At 43.3% G+C, this 24,231-nt stretch overlaps 1 protein-coding gene across 1 annotated transcript; it reads left to right on the forward strand.

Moving 5' to 3' along the window:
- The first annotated feature begins 440 nt into the window (after window positions 1-440).
- Window positions 441-8,708, forward strand: rab18a (RAB18A, member RAS oncogene family). Its single transcript, XM_035619010.2, has 7 exons — window positions 441-648; window positions 2,789-2,844; window positions 5,316-5,377; window positions 5,691-5,763; window positions 6,661-6,779; window positions 7,654-7,720; window positions 8,384-8,708. The coding sequence occupies exons 1-7, from the start codon at window positions 581-583 to the stop codon at window positions 8,554-8,556; spliced, it is 618 nt and encodes a 205-aa protein (XP_035474903.1). The 5' UTR covers window positions 441-580; the 3' UTR covers window positions 8,557-8,708.
- The last annotated feature ends 15,523 nt before the right edge of the window (window positions 8,709-24,231 follow it).

A 24,231-nucleotide genomic window follows, 5' to 3' on the forward strand; every position in this document is an offset into this window, starting at 1 on the left:
ATAGTCAAATGAATCATGACACACAGTCATTTTTAGTCAGTTTATAGTGGTGATAACTTAAATTTGGAATAAATAAACAAACAAAATACATTTGAGAGGAACCAATGACAATCAGCAGCCACACTGTACACATGTTATGTAACACCGGTGGTAAAAACACATTTCACTATTACTAGCAATAATCATCAAATTTCAAAATCAGAAATACGTTAATTCCCAGAAACAGATGGTAAAACCAAGAATATAAATATATGAAATTATAATAAATATGAATAAGAAGAATGTAAATAATAAAATGCGTATAGTTACACCTACATACTTTGTCCATGTTACAATAGTGTCTGCTTTGTAATAATATTTTTGGTGTACGGTTTATGGTTATATGATCATAAGTTTATCAGATTTCCACGTAGACAAACCAGCCGGATGTTCCAACAGGTCAGACCGGAAGTGGTTGAAGTGACGCGTCTCACGAAGAAGACGCACTGCTGCTGGAAGCTGTAAACACACGAGACACGTCGTTTAAAACGGTTCGTGGCAGCTGATTCTCGAGGGTGACACGTCTCACCGTGAAGGCGAAATGGACGACGACACGCTGACGACGCTGAAGATACTGATAATAGGAGAGAGTGGTGTTGGGAAGTCCAGGTAAGATGGAGTAATGTCGCAAGAACAACGGGTGGCGTGACTCTATGCTAACGTTAGCTAGCTGGGTGGGTTAGCTTAGCAGCCCCCCACATAATAATGCGATTCGGGGATGAGGCAGCGTTGTGGAACACCAGAGGCCACTCAGCTGTGGTCGTCTTTAGTTTGAAGGATAGGAAACAGCTCAGGTTGTTTGGCTGTTCAAAGGTATATTGAGTCTTGTGGTGTGCTGACGTGCGAGCTAACCTCAGGTCGCCGTGTATGACGTCATCCTTGCTCACACACGGTGCAGCTGGTTGAAGCGTGGACAGTTGGCTTGAGCCAACAAAGACACGAGGAGCAGTCAGAGTCACTGATATGTTGTTGGCTTCTTCCTGTATCTGATCCTACCGTGTTTGACCCCTTAGCATGTCAAAGATTCAACTGTTTCACACAACATTAAGAACAAGCAGATGGGAGAGCTTACTTGAAGAGCTTCCCCTCTGTCTGGAGGACTCTGCAGGTCTGTGGGGCTCTGTACCACAAAGTTGATTTAATCCATTAAATGCTAATCAGAACAGTCCTCGTTAGCAACCACAAATGTCAAATATTCAAAGCAGGAGTGTGCTGTTTTTCTTACCAACGTTAGTCAAGGCAGTTTTATACGGTGCAGTCCTGCCAACGGAGAGCTCGGTCTCCATGACTGTGGTCCAGACTGCATGAAAGAATCCTGATAGCCGGCCTGAGCCATCAACCATCACATTGCAAACGATGGTATTGAGTGCAGCGCGCCTTCCAGAGCCGCAGCACGGTACATAGATAATGAGCTGCTCCAAGCTGATGTAAGCCCTTTGACAAGTGAACTATAAAAAAAATAAATCATCATCTTCCAGTGCAGACTGATGACCAAGCCTTAGGTTCTCTGAATAACAAGCTGTTACGTGAACCACAAAACTCTTAAGACTGGGATCTTCAGCATGATCAGCAATGGATCGACTATAAAAGGGAAATGAAACGGGAATATCCGTCATTTTTGGATCGGCCGAGCGTTAGCCCAGAAGGTTGTAAATAATCTCAAATGTTTATACTAGTTCATGTTGTTTGGATCACATAATGTCAGCAGTAATATCTCCACAGTGCTGGTAGCAATCATAACTCTACAGTCACTTCTCTTCTTCCTTTATCCACTTTCTTGACATTTATCCTTTTAGTTTACAGATTATTTTTTTCCTTTCACATTTTATCCAGTTTCGCTGCTGGCATGCGTACTGTGATGGCGGCTCTTTAGTGAAATGTGCACAGAGGAGGAGCTGAGTTTATGTCAACCCTATGACATGGAGTCTCAGCTATATGTTTCCTTATATAGTTTGTGTCCAGCTGTAATGTACACTTCTTGCTAGTACATCATTCAGGCCAAGGGCAGTGTTTCCAGAGAGCAATTAAGCGTTATTATTAAAAAGGCTTTTGCTTAATACAATAAACTAAATGAGACTGTGATTAGTTTCAAATGTCATTGTTTGAAACCTTCCGAGTCAGTTGTGCTATTGTCAAATAGGAGCTTTTTTAATTTTGGAATAGCTGACAGATATTTAATGTGTTTTCTTCTATAGAGATCTTCTAATCAACAAGGAGATGTCTGTCTGGCAAGGAGAACACGCAGGTTTCATTTTACCTGAACAAATTACTTGCACAGATTACATTTCCATCTCCAAGCACAGCTCATCGGCTGTACGGACTTCAGATATTAAACACTACCTGCATCCCCCCTGATGACCCATGAGGGAAAATGAGAAAATCATGCTTGGGTCAAGGGAAAAGAGTGAGCTTATCCGCATCATCAGCGGTGTGATCAAGGCATTTGCCCTTGATTAGTCATAGTTAAGAAATGAACCCTGTCCTGCTGACTACAATCTAGTGGTGATATCATCCGGACCTTGTAGATGTAATGTCAGTGAAGGACTGAGTGATCAATAGAAAGAGATACAGAATACAGAATTAGATAAGTCTGGGGCCGCAGGACACGTTGGGTGAGCGAAACCTGACCCCCAGACCGAGAGCTTGCTCACCCTGTGTTGAATAGAATTACAGAAAAAGCCTTTCTGCTGTTTTTGTTGGTGAGTAATAACGGATCGTAATGATCTTATTTCCTTCTTCCTGTCAACAGCCTCCTCTTAAGATTCACAGATGACACGTTTGACCCAGAACAGGCCGCCACCATAGGTGAGTAAACCATCTGAGCTCAGCTGATGAAAAAGGAAAATTAAAAAGATTTATTGATGGCAAATAAAAGACAGCCAAATCAGTAAAGTTAGAATTTTCCACAATTCTTAGCTGTAAAAACACACATCTCAAGTTGAAGTTGTCCTTTGCAGTCTATGTCTGTCAGAATATCGGCCCATTACATTGTCTGGACTTTTTAAGAACTATATATACGACTGCTACAGACGATCTCTGCCACATTTAGTCAAGTTGACATAAATTTTCTCTAGCCTGGAGGCCTCGCAGAGTACAGTACATAGCACTGAACATCATGTCCACATGAAAACAGAAGCCTTGTTATCTGCTCCAGGACCAGAATTGGCCTCATGGTCAAGTTGAAGTCACAGAACAGACAAGACTATCCATCATATCTGGTGAAAGGGTGAACTACGTGATTTTTTACAAGTGGAGGTTTGTTTGTTTTTCTGGTGGATCTCCAATTGACATCTGCTTCTTTTAAAGGTATAAATCATTCGCTACACTAAGGACACACCAGCTACATTTGAGTTTTGTTGCTGTAAGAACTCTAATGGGTTTATTTTCATGAAAACATTCAACAATGCAAGACTTGTCATCCAATGTTGTTGAGTTTTGAAATAGAATCTATTGAACGAATGTGGGATATTTTTCATTGAAAAGCTAGTAGCTCACAATGCTGTCTTTGTTAGAACAACCAAAAGCACAGATTCCGCTAGTTTGAAACATTAAAAACATATTTTCTTCAAGGTCAAGGCACGGATCGCTGCTGTGCTACTCTGCCAGCTGCGACTCTCAGCCAAACAGATGTCTTCATTGGACTTAAACCTCCCCTCACTAACTCAAGTCCCCCCAGATTCAGACAGAAATCACTTTTAATCCAGTATCACTCACTTTCAATCCAGGTATTTTCATCGTCACCACTCAAAAAGAGGTTCATCTGAGGTTGTGTTTCTCCCCGTGGCTGGAGCTTTCTGTGTACATTGTCAAAGTCCAGACAATGTAGTGGACAGATATTCTGACAGACACAGACTAATGCACATTTAATGACGTTCAAAGGAATAAAAGATTTAGATATAGATCACTATGACACCCAGTCATCTTTTGGTCTTACAAAAGCTAAACATCATAATTGCTTTGAGAAATTTAGAGCTGGGTACGTTTAAAATTAAAGGTGAAAGACGGACAATACAGGGTAAGTTAGCTGCCGACGGCAATGCTAATTGTTTTGAGTGTGTGTTGTGATGCTGTTGGTGTATTTCTATGATGATGACAAAGGGCTGTTTTGAGGTCCAGCAGTGAATGACTTGGCCTCAGGGATCAGCTCAGCCTTGACTTCAAGTGGTAGTGGCATCTTGTTGTATTGTGATATTACAAACAGATGCTTCAGCGTGTGCTCTCTCTCGCTCTGTGGGAAAAGGGCCTGTCTGAATTTGTAGTAAATTAGCATTAGCAGGAGATCTTACTGGTCGAGGTTCAGGGAAATGTTTAGTGTAAACTCCTCTTCACATGCATCTGGCTACAGTATCTGTGCAACGCCGCCGGACCTGAGGAAGGAGCAGGTTGTTGTGATCGACCGTGTGAACAGTGTGTGTGTGTGTGAACAGTGTGTGTGTGTGTGAACTGTGTGTGTGTGTGTGTGTGTGTGTGTGTGTGTGTGTGTGTGTGTGTGTGTGTGTGTGTGTGTGTGTGTGTGTGTGTGTGTGTGTGTGTGTGTGTGTGTGTGTGTGTGTGTGTGTGTGTGTGTGTGTGTGTGTGTGTGGTATATATCCCTGCCTTTTCTTTGTGTCGCTTCTTTGGCTCTGAGCTGAACTCCCCTCCCCAATCCCAGATGTAAAAACAAGTCCATCACACTGTGTACATTTCCCTGGTAAATCTGTCAGTGAATGCTAAAACTTTGGCCAATTTGTCATCCAGACACTGCACGCTCTGCATGCCGAGACACTGCACAAAAAGGCAATTGAGGAGATTTACTTGTTGAGGGGAAAGGGGGACAGCATTGTTATTTTCATGTAAATTTCTGTCCCTCTGGGACCTGGCAGGGAGTTTGGGGTTGAATCGTTGCTGTCTGAGCCGTTTCACAGGTGGTGGGTTTAAAAAAAATAATAATTTCATCATCATCATTTCATACAGACTTGTATTGATTTTCATTGTAGGACATTAAACCACACCATCCGCTCATGGTTTGTATGAATACACAGTCACGCCATAATTTAAATACGGAAATGGGATGGGATTAATGCCAGTCTGAAAAGCCGGGGTTAACAGAAGTTCAGCGACATCGTGTGGCGTGCGTGTTTTGACAATTCATCACTGATAATCACAGTCTGTCGCCATTATGATATTCTTGGCAGTAATTGGCCAAACCTGTAAGAGTCATCATGGTATTGGTGCTGAAGCAGGATGAGGTAATCGCGAAGGTATATGAGTGATTCACTGTCTTCTCGTTGTCCTAGGTGTTGACTTTAAAGTGAAGACCATTTCTGTGGACGGTAACAAGGCAAAGTTGGCCATATGGGTAAGTGACAACCTCTGTGGTGATAACCATATTTCACAAGCAACGAACATGTGGCTTTTATCTGTTAGTGTGAGCACAGACAGTGATTGTCCGACTCCTACGTGACTAGTCTGGCTGTTCCCCCAAGTCTCCAGAAGATGGCGGTTTTGTACCACCGTTCCTGCCTCAGTGCTCTGTGAGGGAAACGAAGGAGTCAGACTTGTTGTTTATGTCCGTCTGCCCTGGTTTTCCTTCTGTTTGAGCCACCAGTGTTTTTTTTTTTCCCTTTTCTTGTGAGTGTGTCCAGTAGAGCTGAGCTGGTTGTGTTTTGCAGGACACTGCAGGACAGGAGCGCTTCCGAACCCTGACGCCTAGTTACTACCGTGGTGCCCAGGGAGTCATCTTGGGTAAGCTTAAGTGTGTGTGTGCGTGTGTGCGTGTGCGTGTGTGTGCGTGTGTGTGTGTGTGCGTGTGTGTGTGTGCGTGTGTGTGCGTGTGTGTGCGCGTGTGTGTGTGTGTGTGTGTGTGTGTGTGTGTGTGTGTGTGTGTGTGCGTGTGCGTGTGTGTGTGTTGCCCTCTTAACGTCAGAGTCAGGCTGCTGGTTGTAAAAAGAGTGATTGCTTTCCATCCTGTGACCCACGCACACGCACACCCTTACTGCCTGTCTCTCTGGAAGTTAGTTTATACCCTCCTCATATGGACATGCATGTACAGCATGAATACGCACACGCACAGGAACTCGGTTAAACCTCTAAAACAGACTTCCTCCACTGCCTGTGGTTTCTGACCATTCTAATGACATATATAGAAACAGAAGGTGCCTCGCCATTGAACTGGGATTATGAGAGCTCCCCACGTGACGCTATGAGAAAAACTTCCATCCCTTTGGTTTTTTTAGTTAACACTGTTGTTGTTTTTTTATATATTTATGTTTTTTTTTTTGTTTTTTTCAAAAGTTGAACTAATGAGTTCAAATTAAGGATGTATCTGCTTTTTAGTTAAAATAACAGCAAACTACATGTTTAAATCTAAGGTCTGTTAGATAATTAGGTCTCACTGTTTAAGCCTTAATGTTTGTATTGGGGTAAACATTAGCATGATTATGTTCATTTCATAATCCCCATTGTGCCATATTGTTCTGTGTCTTTACAATGCATCTAGGGTTGAAAAAAAGTCTCCCCCCCCCCCCCCTTTTTTAACTTTTGACCCACAGTATGATTAACTTGTATAGAAAATATACAATGTGTGTATATGTTATCGACTTCACTCCCAACGTGTCTCATGTTTGTTTTGATTTTCCACAGTGTATGATGTCACACGACGAGAAACTTTTGCCAAGCTTGATAACTGGCTCAATGAGCTGGAGACGTACTGTACGAGGAACGACCTTGTGAAGATGCTTGTTGGAAACAAAATCGATAAGGTGAGTGGGAGTTTGTGTACGAATGGAATAAAGTGTTTGTGTCCCCGCTCGGCCTTACAAGGTTGGTTGATTAGATATCAGCGGCTCATTAAGACTTTTGAATTCATCCTTTGTATTTGTTTTTCCCTTGACTGCAGCTGTTTTGACCAAAGACTTGGTGTCTTATTTTTTGACAATTCTTAAGATACTTCTTTCTGTATCATGAGATTAAAAACATTTAAATACAAGCTTACTTTGCAAAAACATACAGACAGGTGACAAATAGAGGAAAAACGGACATGAAGTGTGTTATTAAGGAGTTCAGAACAGATTATATGCTGCTCGGCATTGATTCTACAAGTCTTTGGACTCTACTGGAGCAATGAACTCCATTCTTCTTTTGATGGTGGTGGAGAGCGCTGTCTTAACATGTCAAACTCTCCCTCTGGTGTTGATTGTGTTGAGATCTGGCAACTGAGAAGGCCACAGCCTATTGGTGACATCATTTTTATTCTCTTCCCGCTAGTGGCCCCTTTTGCTCTATAGATGGATGCATTTTTCCTTTTTGTTCTTTAAATTTGACACCAGTCTATATTACAGAGAACAGGGAAATAAATTGCCAGAAATAAGTATCAGAGTCACTTGACAAATGACAGAACTAAATGACCGTGGCTGCCCCACTCTGATATTTCTGGCAGCTGGTCCTCTAACAGGACACCAGAACCAGTCGGCGGGGATAAAAAAAATGCCCACTAAGTAGAGCATTATGAATTTATTGTGTCCTGTTCTTTGTCTTGTGAAAATCACTTTTCCTCTCTGCTCTGTGAAGACCACAGTAGCTGACGGCTTCGCCCCGGCAGACCTCAAATAAGGCATTACCTCTCTTTTGTTTTAGGAAAACCATGAGCTAGACAGGGCCGAAGGGCTGAAGTTTGCGAGAAAACATTCCACGCTTTTTATAGGTAAGTCAGGAGGATTCCCTGCCCTGCACAGACCTGCTGGGCATGAGTTACAGCAGACTGTTACACAGGGGAAGCAGCTTTTGAAATAACTCCCATACTTGTGGAGGAATGCTTGCATAGTTCTATTTATAAAACAGGATTCATAGGTCATCTTCCATGTGTTTTTATTTTTTCCACATTTGTCAGTAAATGACTATGTAAAAGAGTGCAAATGACATTTTAATCTCCATTAAGTACGGAGAAATGTCATTTAAAGAAATGTGTGTCAGAAGAAAAGATTTCAGTCTTATCTTTCCAAGGCATTTCCTCGTGCTGTTTGTAGTGGCTTTCTAAATCAGATTTATTTTTCCATGCTATGGTTAATACTATAATGTTTCTGGATAATGTCATACTGCGGAGCGGGTGTCGACTATATCCCCTAAATTAGTGTCTGGATGTGACAGTTATTGTTGAGACATTTTCCTTCCACCACCAGATGATGACATCAAGATGCAGACATTAATAGTTGTCGTATCTGTATCTCATCTTATTTCAATCCTCGCTCTCCACACCCATTTCTCATCTTTCCCTCCCTTGTTATTTCTTTTTCTTGTCTCACTGCTTTCTCTTCTGTCTGCTCCACTATCCTCCGCCCCCACCCACCCCCACACTCTGTTCTCCCAGAGGCAAGCGCAAAGACCCGGGACGGTGTTCAGTGTGCGTTCGAGGAGCTGGTGGAGAAGATCATCCAGACTCCCGGCTTATGGCAGAGCGAGAACCACAGCCGAGGAGGAGTCCAGCTCAGCGACGAGGACGCGGGAGGTGGAAGCTGCGGCGGCTACTGCTCCCTGGTTTAGACGACACACACAGATAAAGCACACAAACACACATTCACACGTACAAACACACATGTTCAAACATACCACTCACTCAAACAAAAACATTACACACACACTTGAAAGAACACTCTTCTTCCCACTGTGTGCTGCCCTGAGCAGAGCTCCCCACTCAGACATGAAGGCAGTGGAGGTCTGACTCTCTCTGCTGAGCTGTATGGGTTGACCGTCCACACACTCTACCTGTGTTCACACAGACACTACTTTTTGCACACTTTCTAATAATAATGCTGCGCTACAATGCAAATGCGGCTCAGCCTTCCTGTCAATGGAAATTGAGTGAGTTGACTCTCCTCTGTTTTTGTTGTTAGATTTTTTTTTTTGCAGTTTAAAGATCCTTGATCAAAATAAGTATTTCTCAGTTTCTCAGTGTGCTTTGGGCTTAATATAACGGAAAATTTGAGACCCAAAGTTTTAACCAAAGTTTGTCAGACAAATGCCTAAATGTCTGAAGTGGGATAATGAGAATAGGAAGGAAAAAAAACTTTTTTTGACCAATGTTCTCCTTTTGTCTCTAGCATGTTTTTTGTTCGCGGAGCATCTTGCCTTAGCAAGCACATCTGTATCAGTGCAGGCCTGACCTGACTTTTCTCCAGTGTTTGTCTTTCCTTTGCTTTGTCCTGTGCTTGATCCCGACCCCCCTCCCCTCCAGCACGGACTCTTATGACCCTCATGCTGCTTATAGCGAAGCTTATCAAGCCACCCAATCTTGTACTCCATCTCACCTCTCAAAGGCTTGGATCAACTGTCAGTGTTGTCCACACAGCTGCCTCATTTCTTCAGAATTTAACAGAGTTACCAAGTGTTGAGAAATACGTTTTTATCGACTTGCACTTCAAATCATTAGTCTGTTTTGAAGAGTGCATGAATCAAATAAGACTGGCACCAGCGAGCTCTCCACTGGGTGCAGAAGAAGAGGGGAACCACTCAAAATTGCACAGCTTTTTTGTAATGAGTTTCTTTAATGGAGTGCAACCTCCTGGCACTCGCACACTCAGACAGATAATATCAGTAATACCACTAGCACTGCTGCAGTCTTTGATATGGATTCATTTGACTGTACAGAGACAAAGGGAAAGTGTTCAATATTAAGCAGTGCAGTGAGTCATGTGGGTGTTTCCACAGAAGTTGGAAAATCAAAGAAAGAGCTGTGTGCTGCACATTGCTAATGGATTTCACAGTACTCCTATCTCTGTTTGTATCAGAGCAGCAGTTATAAATGTACCGCACCCCTGTATGTAGTATTCGAGTGCTGCTATACTGGCTGGGAAGATGTTGTAACAGGGACGGTGAGAATGACATGGGGAACATGTCTTTTCACAGATTATTTTTTAAATCTCTTTAAATTGCATGGGAAATTCTGCGTGCCATTCTTTTTTGCGTTTGTTTGTCCGGTGAAGGACCTTCTGAGGCTGTTTACTCTGAATACCATAACTTATATTTAGCTGAAAATATTAAACATTGCATACAGGTTTACCATTTGGATTTAATGGTACAGAATAATAAGAACAAAAAAGGAAGTAGGCTTTTACTTATTTAACTGACATAGCTGTCTTTTTTTGTGTTCAGAAAAATGTTAAAACATGTCAAGATGTAAATTGTGTGTATTTTAAGGAATTTGGTGGGATAATTCCTGTATGAATTGTCAAGCTGAATGTATGCAAATTTCACTACAAACCGCCCTATGTATTAAACTAAATAAAATTCTTTTTTAATTGAATTTGTAGGTTTTGCTGTGAAGCCATAGACATCTGTTACTTGAAGACCAAAAATGATGAATTAGTCTTTTCTAGTAATTGCTCTAATGTCTAAGTTTTCATAACAGATCACCAATAGCTCCGTTGCCATGTTGGAAATGTCACTGTTAGGTGATGGGTTTTTCACTCAACGCCCTTCGCATTCCTCTGTCGTCAGAATAAAGACTTGTGTTTAAACAGTGTCCGAGGAACCACCAGTCCCCAGACGTGTGATCTATCTAAATCATCTTTTTTGGCAGCCTTCTCAGGAAACACCACCACAGTCATAGCTCACTCTACCAGTGCTTTAACTGGGATGTGCATAGTTCCAGGAGCGATTATGAAAGGGTCGGGCCTGGCAGCCGGAGCGAGGACTCTTCCCTTGTAGCGTATCCCTCATCTCTTTGCCACAGTCCAGGCAGCCGTCTGGAAATATGTCTCAGTCAAACAACAACGCAGGCATACAGCATAATAATGCCTTCATGTGGTGCAACCATGTGCCGAGCTGTAGCGCTGCCGTTTCCTCGTGCCTACACTGGAAAAACATCAGCTGCTCAAGGGGCTGAGCTGACAGTTTTCTATATATTTTTTGAGAATATTTTACAGAGTCTGTTTATCCACATTCCTTTTGTTGTCATATCATGAGAAGTAGGGCAGTGTGTAGTAGCCCTCCTCAGATCCCCGTTTATTAGGGCCGGGATTAAGAAAGCATTAAAAGAGCACATCCTCCACAACACTATTTATTTCTTTAGGCATCAATGTCATTGTTTTCTTTCTTTTTTTAGCTCAAAGCACAGAGGTGCTAACATCTGGTGGCTAACATGCGGTTTTGTTTTGCAGGTACATTAACCATGTCGGCCATCAAAGTTTAGCAGTGTGTCACCATTTAGTGGCGACAAAGAATTCACAAAACCTCCTGCCAACTTAACTTTTGTTGACATTTTTTCACTTTGGACCAAAGTGGTGGACCGACTCATAGACAGAAAGAGCATAATAAACATGGACAAGCAACATTCCTTGGTTGGCACATTCAAAATCCAAAGATATATGGAACCAGTGGCAATGGATCCAAAGTGTTCACCGGTGAACATAATACTTCTATGCTTTCTGGGCCATAGACTTCAATCTGCTGTACAGCAACTAGAAAAAAACTTCAAGGAAGCTAGGTTGTTGTGGAGAGGACTATCCATCCTTTGGCATATGCAGCCTTTGTAACATGCCAAACTCCCACAACCCTCTTGTCCTGCTCCACCATGTTGCCTCAGAAGTCCGAGAGCAGCTCTGCAGGGAGGTTTTGATGGACTGCTCTCCGTCCCGCTGTCTGGATGCGAGCATGCAGCCAGGCGCTAAGCTAACAGAGCTCTGAGATCTGGCTCTCATTAACACGGCCTTGTCTCCCTGCTCCTCCTCTTGCCTTGCCGTGGCTGCGGGCCGTATGGCTTAGTGCTCAGACGAGCCCCTCATGAGAGCAGTCATGCTGTCATGTGTAAAAATGTTACAAGACGTCGGGCATCGTTTCATAAGGTGTTGGATTCCCGCACGTCACTCACTTTGTCGGGCTCGTTGCCGGTTTTTCTGTCAGGTAATTGTTTTGCCATGCTGACTTTAAAGAGCAAGGATAAGAATGAGAGGATGATTGGAAAGATCATCCTTTGCCACACCCACTTGAAATCTGTATTTTAGTGGGGAACTGATATGTTTGCCATGAGGTCAGCTTTGATACCTTGTAGGGCTGCGAGGTACAGCAGGCCTTCCTCGAAGCTCACTTGAACAGAATTCATTATCAAGAGTCAAGGGCCCTAAGGTTTTGGGGTTTAATCTTTTTGTACACAAGAACAGACAACCTTCCTTGTTCTGGGCTAAACTTTTGGAGGGACCCGTAGGTCTGCGGACTGTTTGACTTTTTACGTTCGGAGGTGAGGTAGAGGAAAATACCCCTTTTGCTTCTGCTCTTTATTTTCTCCGAATCAGCCAAAGTCAAGCTCTGGCCTCTCTTAGGTTACCCTCTGAGCACCAGAAGGCCGTGAGGTAATGACCGGCATGCCCAGAACTGATGGCTCTGTCACTGCAGGTGGAACCACTTTGATTATGTGAGACCTTGTGTTTACACTGTTGCACCCGTTTACATTTAGACCCTTTGACATTTCATCAAGCAACAGGAGCATCCCGTTTCAGGACTCTGATCTGTTTTGAGCTGTGTGACCTGCTGTAGGCCCCAGTGTCCTCTGGGTTACAGAGAAGTCGACCTCACGTCTCTTGGCTCATTGAAGTCAGCAACTAGTAGATGGACTGCATTCATGTAGCACTCTTATTGCTATTATTGATCACTCAAAGCACTTTAGAGTACAGGTTTCATTCCGTTTAGAGATCGACCTGCTCTACCTTCTGAGCCACTGCCACTTCTGATACCAATTCTTGAATCTTGGGTGCGCCTGTATTCTTTATGAGTAATATAATTTCAGCTGCAGTGGCTACCTGAATGGCCATAGTTTTAAATGTGCATTGTAACAATATCTTTGGGAAGAAGTCCTATCAGCAAATGCCATGGTGTCAACACAGAGGCGTACCCACATCCTCCGAAGCAGCAGGCCTGTATGTGTACCCATCAATCACACTAGGCCTCCCATAACTTAATAAGAACAGACAGGAAAACCTCTGCACTTGTTTGGTGTGAACCTCTGGCATTGGAGCCATGTAAGTCAATTCAGCTATAACAGGGCTGTAATTGAGTTCCATCATATTTGATACTCTGTCAATCTAATTTAAACCTAAATGATTGTGTTGTAACCCACACTTGTTATTTTCAAAAACACGGCGCCCTGTGCACGGGCCCTAAAGAAAGCAGGAGAAGGGGACTCCGCACCCTTGGAGAGAAAACTCCTCTCGCCGTGGGGTTTGCTTTCATCCCGGCCTCGAGTTACTGTGGCAATAAGCAAACGGGCCCGGGACAGGCAAGCAGCAGGGGCACAGCTGCCTTGTAGAAACAAAATGGAAGGATGAGTAATTTTATTCATCATACCACCCCCCATAATTCCCCTTGTGCATGGTGCTCCTGTCCTGTGTGGCATACCTCTCTGGCCACACACCGCCTCAGATTTCGTGACCGTGTCGTCACTCGGTGTATCAGGACACCCGTCCGGATCTTACGCATGCTACCGCTACAACATGGAAGCAAATACGCATGTACTCAGGCCATTGGCTTCTACAATAAACTAATCACTTTGTATCAACAAGGATCGGGTGTAAGCTTTCCACATGCCTCAAACATTTTCATGGACTAGACACATGCGTCTACTGCAGCGCTTTGCTCCTTGTAAAAAAAAGAAATCCACATTAATAAACTCCCTTTTGGGTGAGATGATTGGCATGAATAGAAACAAATTCATTATTTTGTATAAATAATCTGGCCCCTGTGTTGTAATTGCACTGCTTATTTTTCTTTGCCAAGCTGATCTCGATTTTGGGGTCGTACCAGAGAATTTGTTGCAAACCACCAAGACTAAAAGACTTCAAATTTCACTGTCTTTGAAGAGACAAGGAGGTCTGGAAGGCCATGGAAGCCGTTTTTCCTCCAGGTCAGACCTCAGCCGAGCTGACTTTAGGGATGGAGTTCAGAGGTTGAACTTTTTGGAAATTTTCCTTGGGTCTTGTGGGGTCTTGTAGCTTGAGGCGTTAACCTTACTACAGGTCCACATCACTGTTTTTTTCCTGACCAATTTTTAGTCCTTTATGTCTTGGATGTAACCCGAGTTAAGGTTTATTACTGCAAACCACAGGAAACCTGGGCTCTCTGATTGTATAGTGGACAATTGAATTTGAAAACACAAAGCCAACCTCTACCTCTCCCACCCTCCCACTAGCAAGCAAAAGTCAAATAAAGCTCTCTCCAAGGAAATCGTACCCAGGTCACACAAACACAAGATACTTCACATGTTCGTGGCTTTCATTTAATTCAGGCTTGTGTGTATCCACTATCCACTTTGTCGCAGGGTCTCCTTTCAATCAGATTATGAGGAATAACAGAGGCGTGACAAGTGTTTTGTAACCACATAGCTCGCGAGAGTCATTTAGTGGAGTTCAACCACAGGTACTTCTGTCTGTCTAATGACATGAGAGCGGACAATGTTTGATCTCTGGTTACTCAAAGCGCAGATCCAGAAATGAGGAAGTGGGTCTTTAAGAGGGGGATTTGTCAGGGCAGGCCTTTTTCAGCAAGTACAAATGGTACGCTCACAAAGAAACTACAAATCTGGGCTTATAGACAAACAAAAACTATACATCTAAAAGTATATTTATATATAAGTAGTGAAATTTAGCTTCAGCTTAGGCATGTTGAGTTTCTCTCAGCAGCTTGCTTTAACTTACCATACAGTAGTTCTCTTGGTTTAGCTCTTCTGTTGAGAACTAGAACTCAGACCTACGACAGAGTGTGGTAACTGTTAAGTTGACGCGCTAGATGGTTTGTTATACAGAACTGTCAGGGAAGGCTTCATTGGAATCGTCGCTTTCAGGAAAACAATATCTGGCAGCTGATCAGATGAACCATCCATCCAACTAGCAACATCTATTACGGTTGCCGATGCCAGTGGGGGAGAAGAGTGAAAACATCAAGCCTCAATTCCTTGCTTTTCTTGAAATGTCCAACTCTGATATAACTGATGCTACAGCATCTATACGTTAATCCTTATTCTGGTCTCAACTCACCTTTGACCAAAGATGTTTTTCCTGTGGTTTAGCTCAGCAGGACATTGCCATTCTTGGAATCTAGAGAAGTGCTGTTTTTTATTATTGTTGGTTTCAGAATTAGGAAACTGACACCCTCAGATGCCATTGACTTGCTAACCAGATGTGCATGCATGTGGGCATTCCTCTACGCTGTCCTGCGCTGTGCTGACTTTGACTGTGTGTGAGGATAGTGAAGTGTAATAGCTACAGTACAGGGGGGGGGGGGGTATTTTGTCTACACCTCACCACCTCCAGTTGCAATATGGCTCACATCATTACCCTGCTGAGCTCCAGCGCGGCGCAGCGATACAGAGCTCTCTCGTCTTCCTTCACTCTCTTTGCGCCGGCTTGGACAAACACCGTGCCCAGAGAGGGCTTGTAATGAAAGACCAACTCCCCCGGCCTCCTCCGTGCCGCTGCCTCGTGCCCTCCCGGGGCTGTGAACAGATCTCGTAACAGCAGTGTGTGGGTGTAGCATGATTCTGCTTCCCCAGAGTTCCAAGCCTTGGCTTCGTGCTCCCGGGGCCCGGAGTTGCTCGCAAATTCACTTGCGATGGTGTCTGGCCTTCGCCTTCGCAGCAGGCAGCGGTGCCACACTCAAATATTTACATTCATCCAATCAAGCGGCAGACAGTAGCATATATATATATATATATATATTTCAGTGAGGTCATGAGCTGCCATCCATTGCCACCTGTGTGGAGATCAAGGACTAGCTCAAAAGCTAAGCCTACATGTTTCTCTGTGTTATTTTTCATTGCTGGACTTTGGTCTGTGTAATGGAATGCACGAATCATAATTTAACTTTTGATGAGTGTTTGATGATGATTCAGACACAATGATAGATACCATTTTCATGTCCGCAGGTCAAACATGAGGCTACAACCGGCAGCTGGTTAGCGTGGCTTAGCTCTGATAAACCTGGAAAATGCCTATTTTCCTGTCCTAATGCTAAGCTAAGCTAAGCACCTGCTAGCAGTACATTTATAGTTAATGGACAGATGGGTTAAAAGAATGGTATCAATCTTCTCGCCTAACTAATGGCAAGAAAGCAAATGAGCACATTATCCCGTGTTGGGGAAAAACCACGCTATTGGATGCAAACGTGATCCGGGTCAGAAAGACACAGTTACACCGTGGAAATAACACAAGACAACACATTTATTATTGTTTCCGTACTCCTCCCTCTTGTTTCAGACACATTTTTGTTTCAGTGTGTTAGTTCTCACTGTAGTGATTTGTCTCCAGACCAAATGGGCCATTAGGGTTTCTCTCAGTCGCTATATCTCACTGGTCTCTACACTAACTCGCGCTCGGCCAAGCTGCAAAAATTATAACAGCTGTCTCAGGTGAATGGTGTAATATTTACTTTCTGTCATGGCAACACTGACAGGTTTTTAAGTTTCATGCACACTGTTTGTTAAGATGCTGCAGGAACCTGCTTCCACTGGAACAAAATGCAACTCCGTTGCTTTGCGCCAAATCAAAACATTGTCGCAGGACGCCAGCCCCTTTCACGAAGCCCACGGCGGCCACAGCCAGGCGACTCTAGAGGAAAAGGACACTGTATGTGACCATATTCTTATGTCCTCGTGAGACGATCCCACAGCCATCTACACCAAGAAATGGTACACGGTGTGATGAATGAGCTTTGAGAGAGATTGCAGAGGGCTGCAGAGCGTGTTGGCAGTGAAAGGCCGTACTTTCCCCGGGGCACGGGGCGGTCTTGTTCGGCTCTTGCCACATGGTGCTAAAGTCACTCGGTTCGCGATAGAGTGCTACTGTCCACAGAATGGAACTGAGGTGTCTGCTTCAGCCAGCACTGGCACACACCTATGAGCACCATGTAGGTCCAGCATTTAAATGATCATTTCTGATTAAATTTCCCCACGAAATATCCAATAAAAAGCAACTTAAGTCCAAATATATCAACAGACTTGTAATGACAGTGTCACTAATTCCCCCAGTCTGCTTTTCTTTCCAGTGTATAATGACTTCAATTTATGATAATAAAAACATTAAAGTATTAAAAATGTAGTTATTGTAGGGCTCACTTTCCAACCCTCTCACTTTGCAGCCCCCCCTTTAGTGTAATTTTATGCATCGTTAACCTACAGTATTTTGGACTTTAGGTCTCATATTAAATTCCAGTTACATTAAAGACTTTGAGGAGGAATAAATAACACTAGACTTTTTGACATGATGAACTCATTTAAACAACAGAACTTCTCCTCATTGTCACAATAAAATTCAGATTCTCAGATTCAGTATCAAACCCTAATAAAGATCAGGCTTTTTGTTCAACCAGTTTTCGATCTTGGCATGCCAAGGGAGAGGGGTTGGTCCACTAGTTCTGACTAAATCAGTGTAGCTTATTGTGAAATATGATGTTGTTAAATTATTGAAGGCCGCACATCCTGTTCCATGTTTAATTAACAATTATCGTTGGTTATTTGAATGCACCCTCAGCATGTGAGAAAGAAATCCTCTTACTTGAACACCTTTTTTTTGAGAATGAACACATACCTCAATAGCTGTCCACTTTTGGTCCATACTTTCTTTAACTCCATCTTGTGTACCAACGCCAAACCTGAAATATCATCAATATAAAGCATTGGCTACTAGCAGTTGCTTTCCATAAGGGTTTTTTGCATACTGTCAAAACACAAAATTACCCTTGTTACAGATGGCTTGAGTAACTATTTTCTTCAAAAGATTTTAAGAGACAAGTGAAAGAAATTTGATCCCAACAAACTGCAGAACACATTTTGAAATTACAGCCACTGAATAAAGACAAACTGTTTGTATGAAGGCATCATAAATATACACGAAACAAAAAAAATGTATTTAGTAGAAGCATAATTTGAGACAAACAATTAATGTGAAGAAAGATTAATGAGTGTTTGATACAGAAGGTTGTCAAACCAGCTGCACACAACAGTCTTATACCAACACTCTCTGGACAGAATTAGATGTCTCATACATTTTTTGCCCACTGAAGGAAAATGGCTGTGGCTTCAACAAACCCGCGAATCACCCGTGACGGGATCGTGAATCCAAAACAGCACCACAATTTTACACCAAACATGTGTATATATTTATCTGATGAGAATGAAAATAAGAGTTCCATAAGTAACATCTGGAGGAATGGGGCTCCTGCATTGGCAGCGTGTACCCATTCGATTCCAGATTTATGGTAACATTACAGTTTTGGCTGCGGCTCTATGCCTCAGCAATGCGAGGCCTATTTATTTGCTCGCCTTCAAAACTGGCTGCCACACTCATGCCATGCTGCCTGCCAGGTCTGCAGCCTCTCGCTCTGGGTCTCTCTGCCTCCACCTCCCCGTATGTTTAAAGATCACAATATGCTCCTATGAAATGTGTGCGTGTGCATCTGTGTTTAATACCCTTTAATTACCACTCTGACTGCTCTGTTATGCCATCCTTTTAAAATATGTCCCGGTAGTTTCACTAGGTCTGGACAGATGGAGGCCCACGCTTACTGTGGGATTTTCCCATGTGACAATCAAGAAGATTGGACCTACGCACACGCGGCACAGGCAGACGTGTGCGTTTGAGTCCCGCTCGGTGCATCAACAATGTATCTTTGTGTTCCTAAACACAAAGTGTTAACGTGAGAGGACCTTCTAGTCTCTCTCCAGGCCTCACTCGCTGCCAAACCGCATTCCTCCAGCAGCTGCCATTTCTTACATCTGCTGCATTGACGTGGTTTCACTTGACTGTAGTGAGGAATTTATTTAGCTTTTCTGTGATGAAATATTACACAGAGACACCGGGCCCGGCTCTCCTCTATGTCTTATTTGTGATCCCCCGGCTGTCGTTATGTTATGAGTGGTTGTGGCTTCTGTTTTACTCCGCGCTCGCCCGGCGCTGCTGCCGCTGCCGCTGCTAAAACTCACAGCGGGAGGTGGAAATACTCCCTGCCCTCACACCATTCAAACATCGTAATGTGGATGTTTGGTCCTTAATATTGAATGTTGATAAATCAGGGAGGCCCCAGTAATTAAACTGCCCACTTTAACCTCTACCATGGGTGTTTACAGGTGGATAAACAGTATTTATAACCAGTCTGTCAGTAAGTAGTAAAATAACAGTGAAATACAAAATATCAAAGTGACTGTGATAAGAGAAAGGGAACTGACTCTAAAGGCAAAAGAGATTTGTCAAAGCTGCGCCAATCTATACTTTTATGATACAGTTGGAAAGAAATGTCGATGTGGAGGGAGTTCCTAACTATGATCCCACTACAGACTGATTGCCCAACTCTTCGCTTCCCCTCAGCTCTACAGAGCTGTTCAGTTAAAACGCAGTTCAAATACAAAAGTGCAGCACTTAGAAAACTTTTTAAAAAAAAGAAGAAGATATTATTTCCTCAGGAGATGTTGAACCCACATTCGTCAGGTGACCAGAAGCACGACTCCAAATGAAGGCGAACGTTGCTTCTTAAGGACATATTTATATATATATATGTTTATATAAAATATCAAGTTCGTTATACGGTGTTATGATACATTTATTAATGGCTTATATTGCTAACACAAGCCAGCGAGGCTTAAAGGAAACAAGAGTACACTATATGTGTAACTGATGATGACGACCGTGAGATGCTGCTGATTTTTTTTTCCTCACATACTGTTTCCAAGGTCAAAAATTACTTCCCATGCCCAAGAAGGAGTTATAAAGTAATTATTGACTGTTTACACATCACTTATAAATAAGGTTAAAGTGCTACTCCTTTCTGAAGTAAAAAAAACACTAAAACTAAGGATTTATTTTCGAACTGGGCCTGTAAATGTGGAAGGATGATGCACCCATCTCAATGAGCCACTGTCTGTGCAAATTGCAAACTCTCCAAGATACCACTTTCCTAAACAGCCCAATCCATCAGGCTAAACCCGACACTTCAGTGCCTGGTTGAGGGCAAACCCCACATGGAACCAGGCAGTCCTGTCGGCTGAGGATGAGCACTGAGGAGCAAAGTGGCTCTGCTGGTGACACCACAGAAAGCGAAAAACAGCAATCATGGCATATGGTGATGCCATGGCTGTTATTTCTGACTCACGCTGCCCCAGCAACAAACAGCACCCAGAGTTCAATCAGAGGAGCTGAGATGAAACTGCTATAAGAGGTTGAGATTCTTTATTTTGTCAAACTACTGTTCCCAGCAGTAGTCTGGCAAAAACGTAAATCTGTGCAACGAGTATAGAAATGTTTTCATCCCCTTAAATTTGTTTTAATCCTTCAGATTTGTCCAGGCCGTCATGTTGGCTAATTCAGGACTGGGTGGCAGTAAAACACTTCTGAGGTGGCATTTCAACTCTACGGCACCAGAGAGAAATGAAACAAATGAAATGCATTACATTTGTTTCATTTGGGTTTTAGGATTGCATCCCTTAAAAGACTACTCGGCTGAGCTTTAGCTTTACACTCCTCTTATGCTGTTGGACTCACAACGGAAAATTTCATAAAAATCGGTCCAGCAAAACCAGAGGGAGAGTTTTTCTATTACAAACATTCTTCTGGCAACTAGATTACCCGCTATGCAAATTGACCATCAACAGTTCTGTCAGTCATTCTGTTGTATTATGCTAGTAACAGCTGATCTAGCCTCAAACTTCTGGCTTCGAGCAGAAATAAGGGACGGACTACAAAGTTCTGTTCAGTTTACTTCTCCACACCCCCAGAATTTATTGAAGGATTCAGCCCTAACTGGTGCTGAATCGGGTGACATTAGTTGAGGTAGTTGATCCCTCACTGGAACCAATAAAGTTGTTTTATAAAACTTTCAGTTCTACTCCCCAACCAAGTCGGCAGTGTGTTTTGTGAGATCCAAACGGTGACTGTAAATTAGCGCATATCTGATTCAAATGAAACTGTAATTTTGTTTGAATACTGACTATGCTAACTATCACTGGGGGATTTCGTGTGTGTATGAAAACAGATACATCATCATTAACTTTTGTTTGCACCGGCAGAGGTGGACGCACCAGTTCCAACCCCCCAGTTTGCATGTCATTCTGCTCTCCGCAGGTTTTTCGGCTTCGCCTTGATCCTATGTTGGCAGCCGTGTGCTTGCCCGGGCCCACGGCATCCCTGGAATTGGTCTCATTGTTTGTAGCAGCTGTTTAGTCGGCCCCTCTCGGGGAGCTCAGACGACGGCCAATTACCAGGATTTAGGCTGTTAAGAAACAGCTGAGGTGCAGGCAGCTAAACCGCCAGCTTGTCTAGCCCTGTTACTGTTATCGTGTGAGTGCGAGTGACTCTTGGATGGACTGAGATGTGGGATCCTGGGAGGAAATTCACAGGCATTATCCTTCAATAAACAAAACAGGGAGACCCACTGCATGTGGCTGTGCATGGTGGGCCTGTTTGGAAGTTGGAGGAAAATGGAAATGGGTCAGACTAACCTTTGAACACCAGCTCTGAACATGAGACCAGGGCTTTGCGGTGAGACTGTAACTGGGATTATGTGAGTTTACAGCAAAGAGGAAGAAATGTTTTGCGTGGTTGGAGTTTGTGTAAGCGTTGTCTCGCCGACAACACAACTCGGCGCATGTACGAGCAACTGCGGTTCGCTGAAATCTCGTGAATGAAAACTTGACACCAGGTATCAAAGCAGAGATTTCCTGCATTCCCCTCGCCCCCCAAAAGACCCATTCCTTTTCCATTTCATGAAAAGTGTGTCTCCCTTTCTGGGAGAGCAGTTTACTCTGGCAACTCAACCGCCTACATTTATCCACTTGCCAATGCTCTCAGGTCAGAACAACGTGCATGCCTACACAGTCTGTTCTTACAAACGCAATTGACCCTTTTTGTTTTAAACTGGCAGCGTCACACTTTTTTCCCTGTTTCAGACCCAGAACCTCTCACAAAACAAAATGTAGATGATGTCCACCTGGAATAACACCCGGCATGTCCTCATTTGGCCAAAACATAGCGTTTGGTTGCGGTTCCATGTAAGCATAGCCCTCTCCCTCTTACTTCTGGTGGTTTCTGAAGAAGGTTATAATGAGAAATGAAGACAGGAAATATTTTTCAACTGCCTTAGGTTAGCTCAACAAGGAGGAGACTCAGAAACCGCTTTGAAACAAGGCAGAATACAGAAGAGGAACCGAAAAGTATGGTTTTAATGCAACAGTGAAGTCAAGGATATAAATCCTCAATACATCAATTAGTTGGATATGAGTGAATGAAAATGTCTTATCTAATCGTAACATCCAGAAAAAAGGAGTGGGAATCTAATTCTTTGTTGGGTGTGAACAGCTTGGATCAAAAAGGTTTTCTTCATTCTCAGCACATGCATGAGCTAGTAATTCAATCAAAAGTTTTTGCAGGACATCCAAAAATCAGAACTAATACTAATACACATTGTTCCAAGTGCATGCCGCATTCACTGAAGTAATTAATTTAGTCAGTAATCTATGTAAACTCTGTGCAGTCTAATTCCTCTTCACTGTTAGCTAATGTTTCCTTGTGTCATCCAGGGGAAGTTGCCAGTATCATGCAAACTCAGACTGCTCTCATTTACAGATGTGCCCTTTGGGAAAATATGCTAATTTGCGGGGTGTAATTTGTAAATCACTTATGCATCTCTGACCCTTTGTCTCCCGTGTGATTACGTCTGATTCGCACAGTGTCCACGATCTGAGCAGTGGCCTGCATGCATCACCTCCTCAAACACCCATGAAGTTTGAGCTGATCCAAAACAGCCCCAGTCCTGAAATGATTGCAAGGCTGGAACAAGTTTTTAATCAGTCAATTCTTTCAGGAATCTAACAATTAGGCCCAGCAGTTGTTCTCATATTTGTATCCAAGGTCCAGGAGTAAGCAAAAGACAAAGTCCTGGCTCTAATGAACAGGGGCTCCTTGGAGCATCCTTCACAGCAATGTAACTAATTATTTCAGCATGCCAGGGGAGTCATATTTCCTCATCAAATGGGAAATGATTTTCAGAACGTCTGTGTTCTTGGATTTCATTCCGTGTGGTTTTTTCGCCCGCTGCCGGTGAAGTTGAGTTTCTGGCGGACTAAATGGCCAAGGTGAAGTCTGGAGTCTGTCAAGTCACAGGGCGAGCCAAGCGAGAATCTCCCCTTGTCTGTCTCCTGTGCCGAGATAACCGTGCAGTTCCACGACTCCTTTCAAATCTTTCAGCAGCACAGAGAGGAGGCATGGATATAAAAAAAACAAGGGAGAAGGTATAGGCAGCATGGAATATCACTTAGCTTTTCAATGGAAAATGTGGCTCAGGGGAGGTGGAGTTTGGCCGGCTCAGTGCAGCAAGAGATGAGAGGTCAGAAAACCTGATAGGATTATTTGAGGAAGTTTCAGGGTGAGCCATCTCACAGGGCCACTCTGAGGTCCAGAAGCAGCTGATCCACAGGAAAACAAGCGGGGCAACTTGTTGGGTGTTTGGCCGCTCTACTGGCTGTCTCCTGATTGGTTCTGACTGACAATGGAACCACAGGATACAGGGCTGTCCAAAACTGAGCAGCACTTACAGTTTGTGGCGTTTGCTGCTACTGGCTTGGGAGCAGCTGCTGTCAACATCTTTATTCCAGTCTCTCAAATCACTTTGTGCAATTTTGTTTTCTTCCTCGGTATCTCTCTCTCTCTCTCTCTCTCTCGTTCTGCCTTCCCTGACGTGAGAGTGGTCTTGGCCTCAGCTCCATGGCACTGCTCAGGTTCAGGCGGTGGCATGGTAGAGCCATTAATATACAGGAAAGAGATGAAGAATGAGACTGAGCCCTGAGGAAAAGGACACACCTAGGAAGTGTAAGACATAAATTAAATCTTCCCCTAACCTCCCTGAGATGCCAGATACTGCACAAAGGCTTGGTTGTCTATTGACGCTATCATACAGGATGCACAATACCACAAGTGTTCAAATTATATGCACAGACTTCCTTAGGTATCCACATCAAGACAGCGGATAGAGGAGAGAAAACCCAAACTTTCTAAAAGTCTTTATTTTAAGGCATTTATCTTCTGCTGCTGCCTCCCTCTTGAAATCCTCAGAGATAGATTTTGATCAAATCCTGGGTCAAGCAAATACAGTGAAACGCCCAACATCCTTCTAAAGGTAGCAAAAATACACAGGAGACAGCAAACGACGGGGCCCAAACCACTAATGTGTGGTATGTGGTTGACGCAGCTC

This window comes from Scophthalmus maximus, chromosome 21 (genome assembly GCF_022379125.1).
Source record: "Scophthalmus maximus strain ysfricsl-2021 chromosome 21, ASM2237912v1, whole genome shotgun sequence".
Taxonomy (NCBI): Eukaryota; Metazoa; Chordata; class Actinopteri; order Pleuronectiformes; family Scophthalmidae; genus Scophthalmus; species Scophthalmus maximus.

Excerpts from the sequence above, each read along its gene's own strand:
- rab18a (XM_035619010.2), top strand. The coding sequence starts at position 581 with ATGGACGACGACACGCTGACGACGCTGAAGATACTGATAATAGGAGAG. Across the intron at positions 5,378-5,690 it reads AGGCAAAGTTGGCCATATGG|GACACTGCAGGACAGGAGCG; the intron begins GTAAGTGACAAC and ends TGTGTTTTGCAG. Across the intron at positions 6,780-7,653 it reads TTGGAAACAAAATCGATAAG|GAAAACCATGAGCTAGACAG; the intron begins GTGAGTGGGAGT and ends CTTTTGTTTTAG.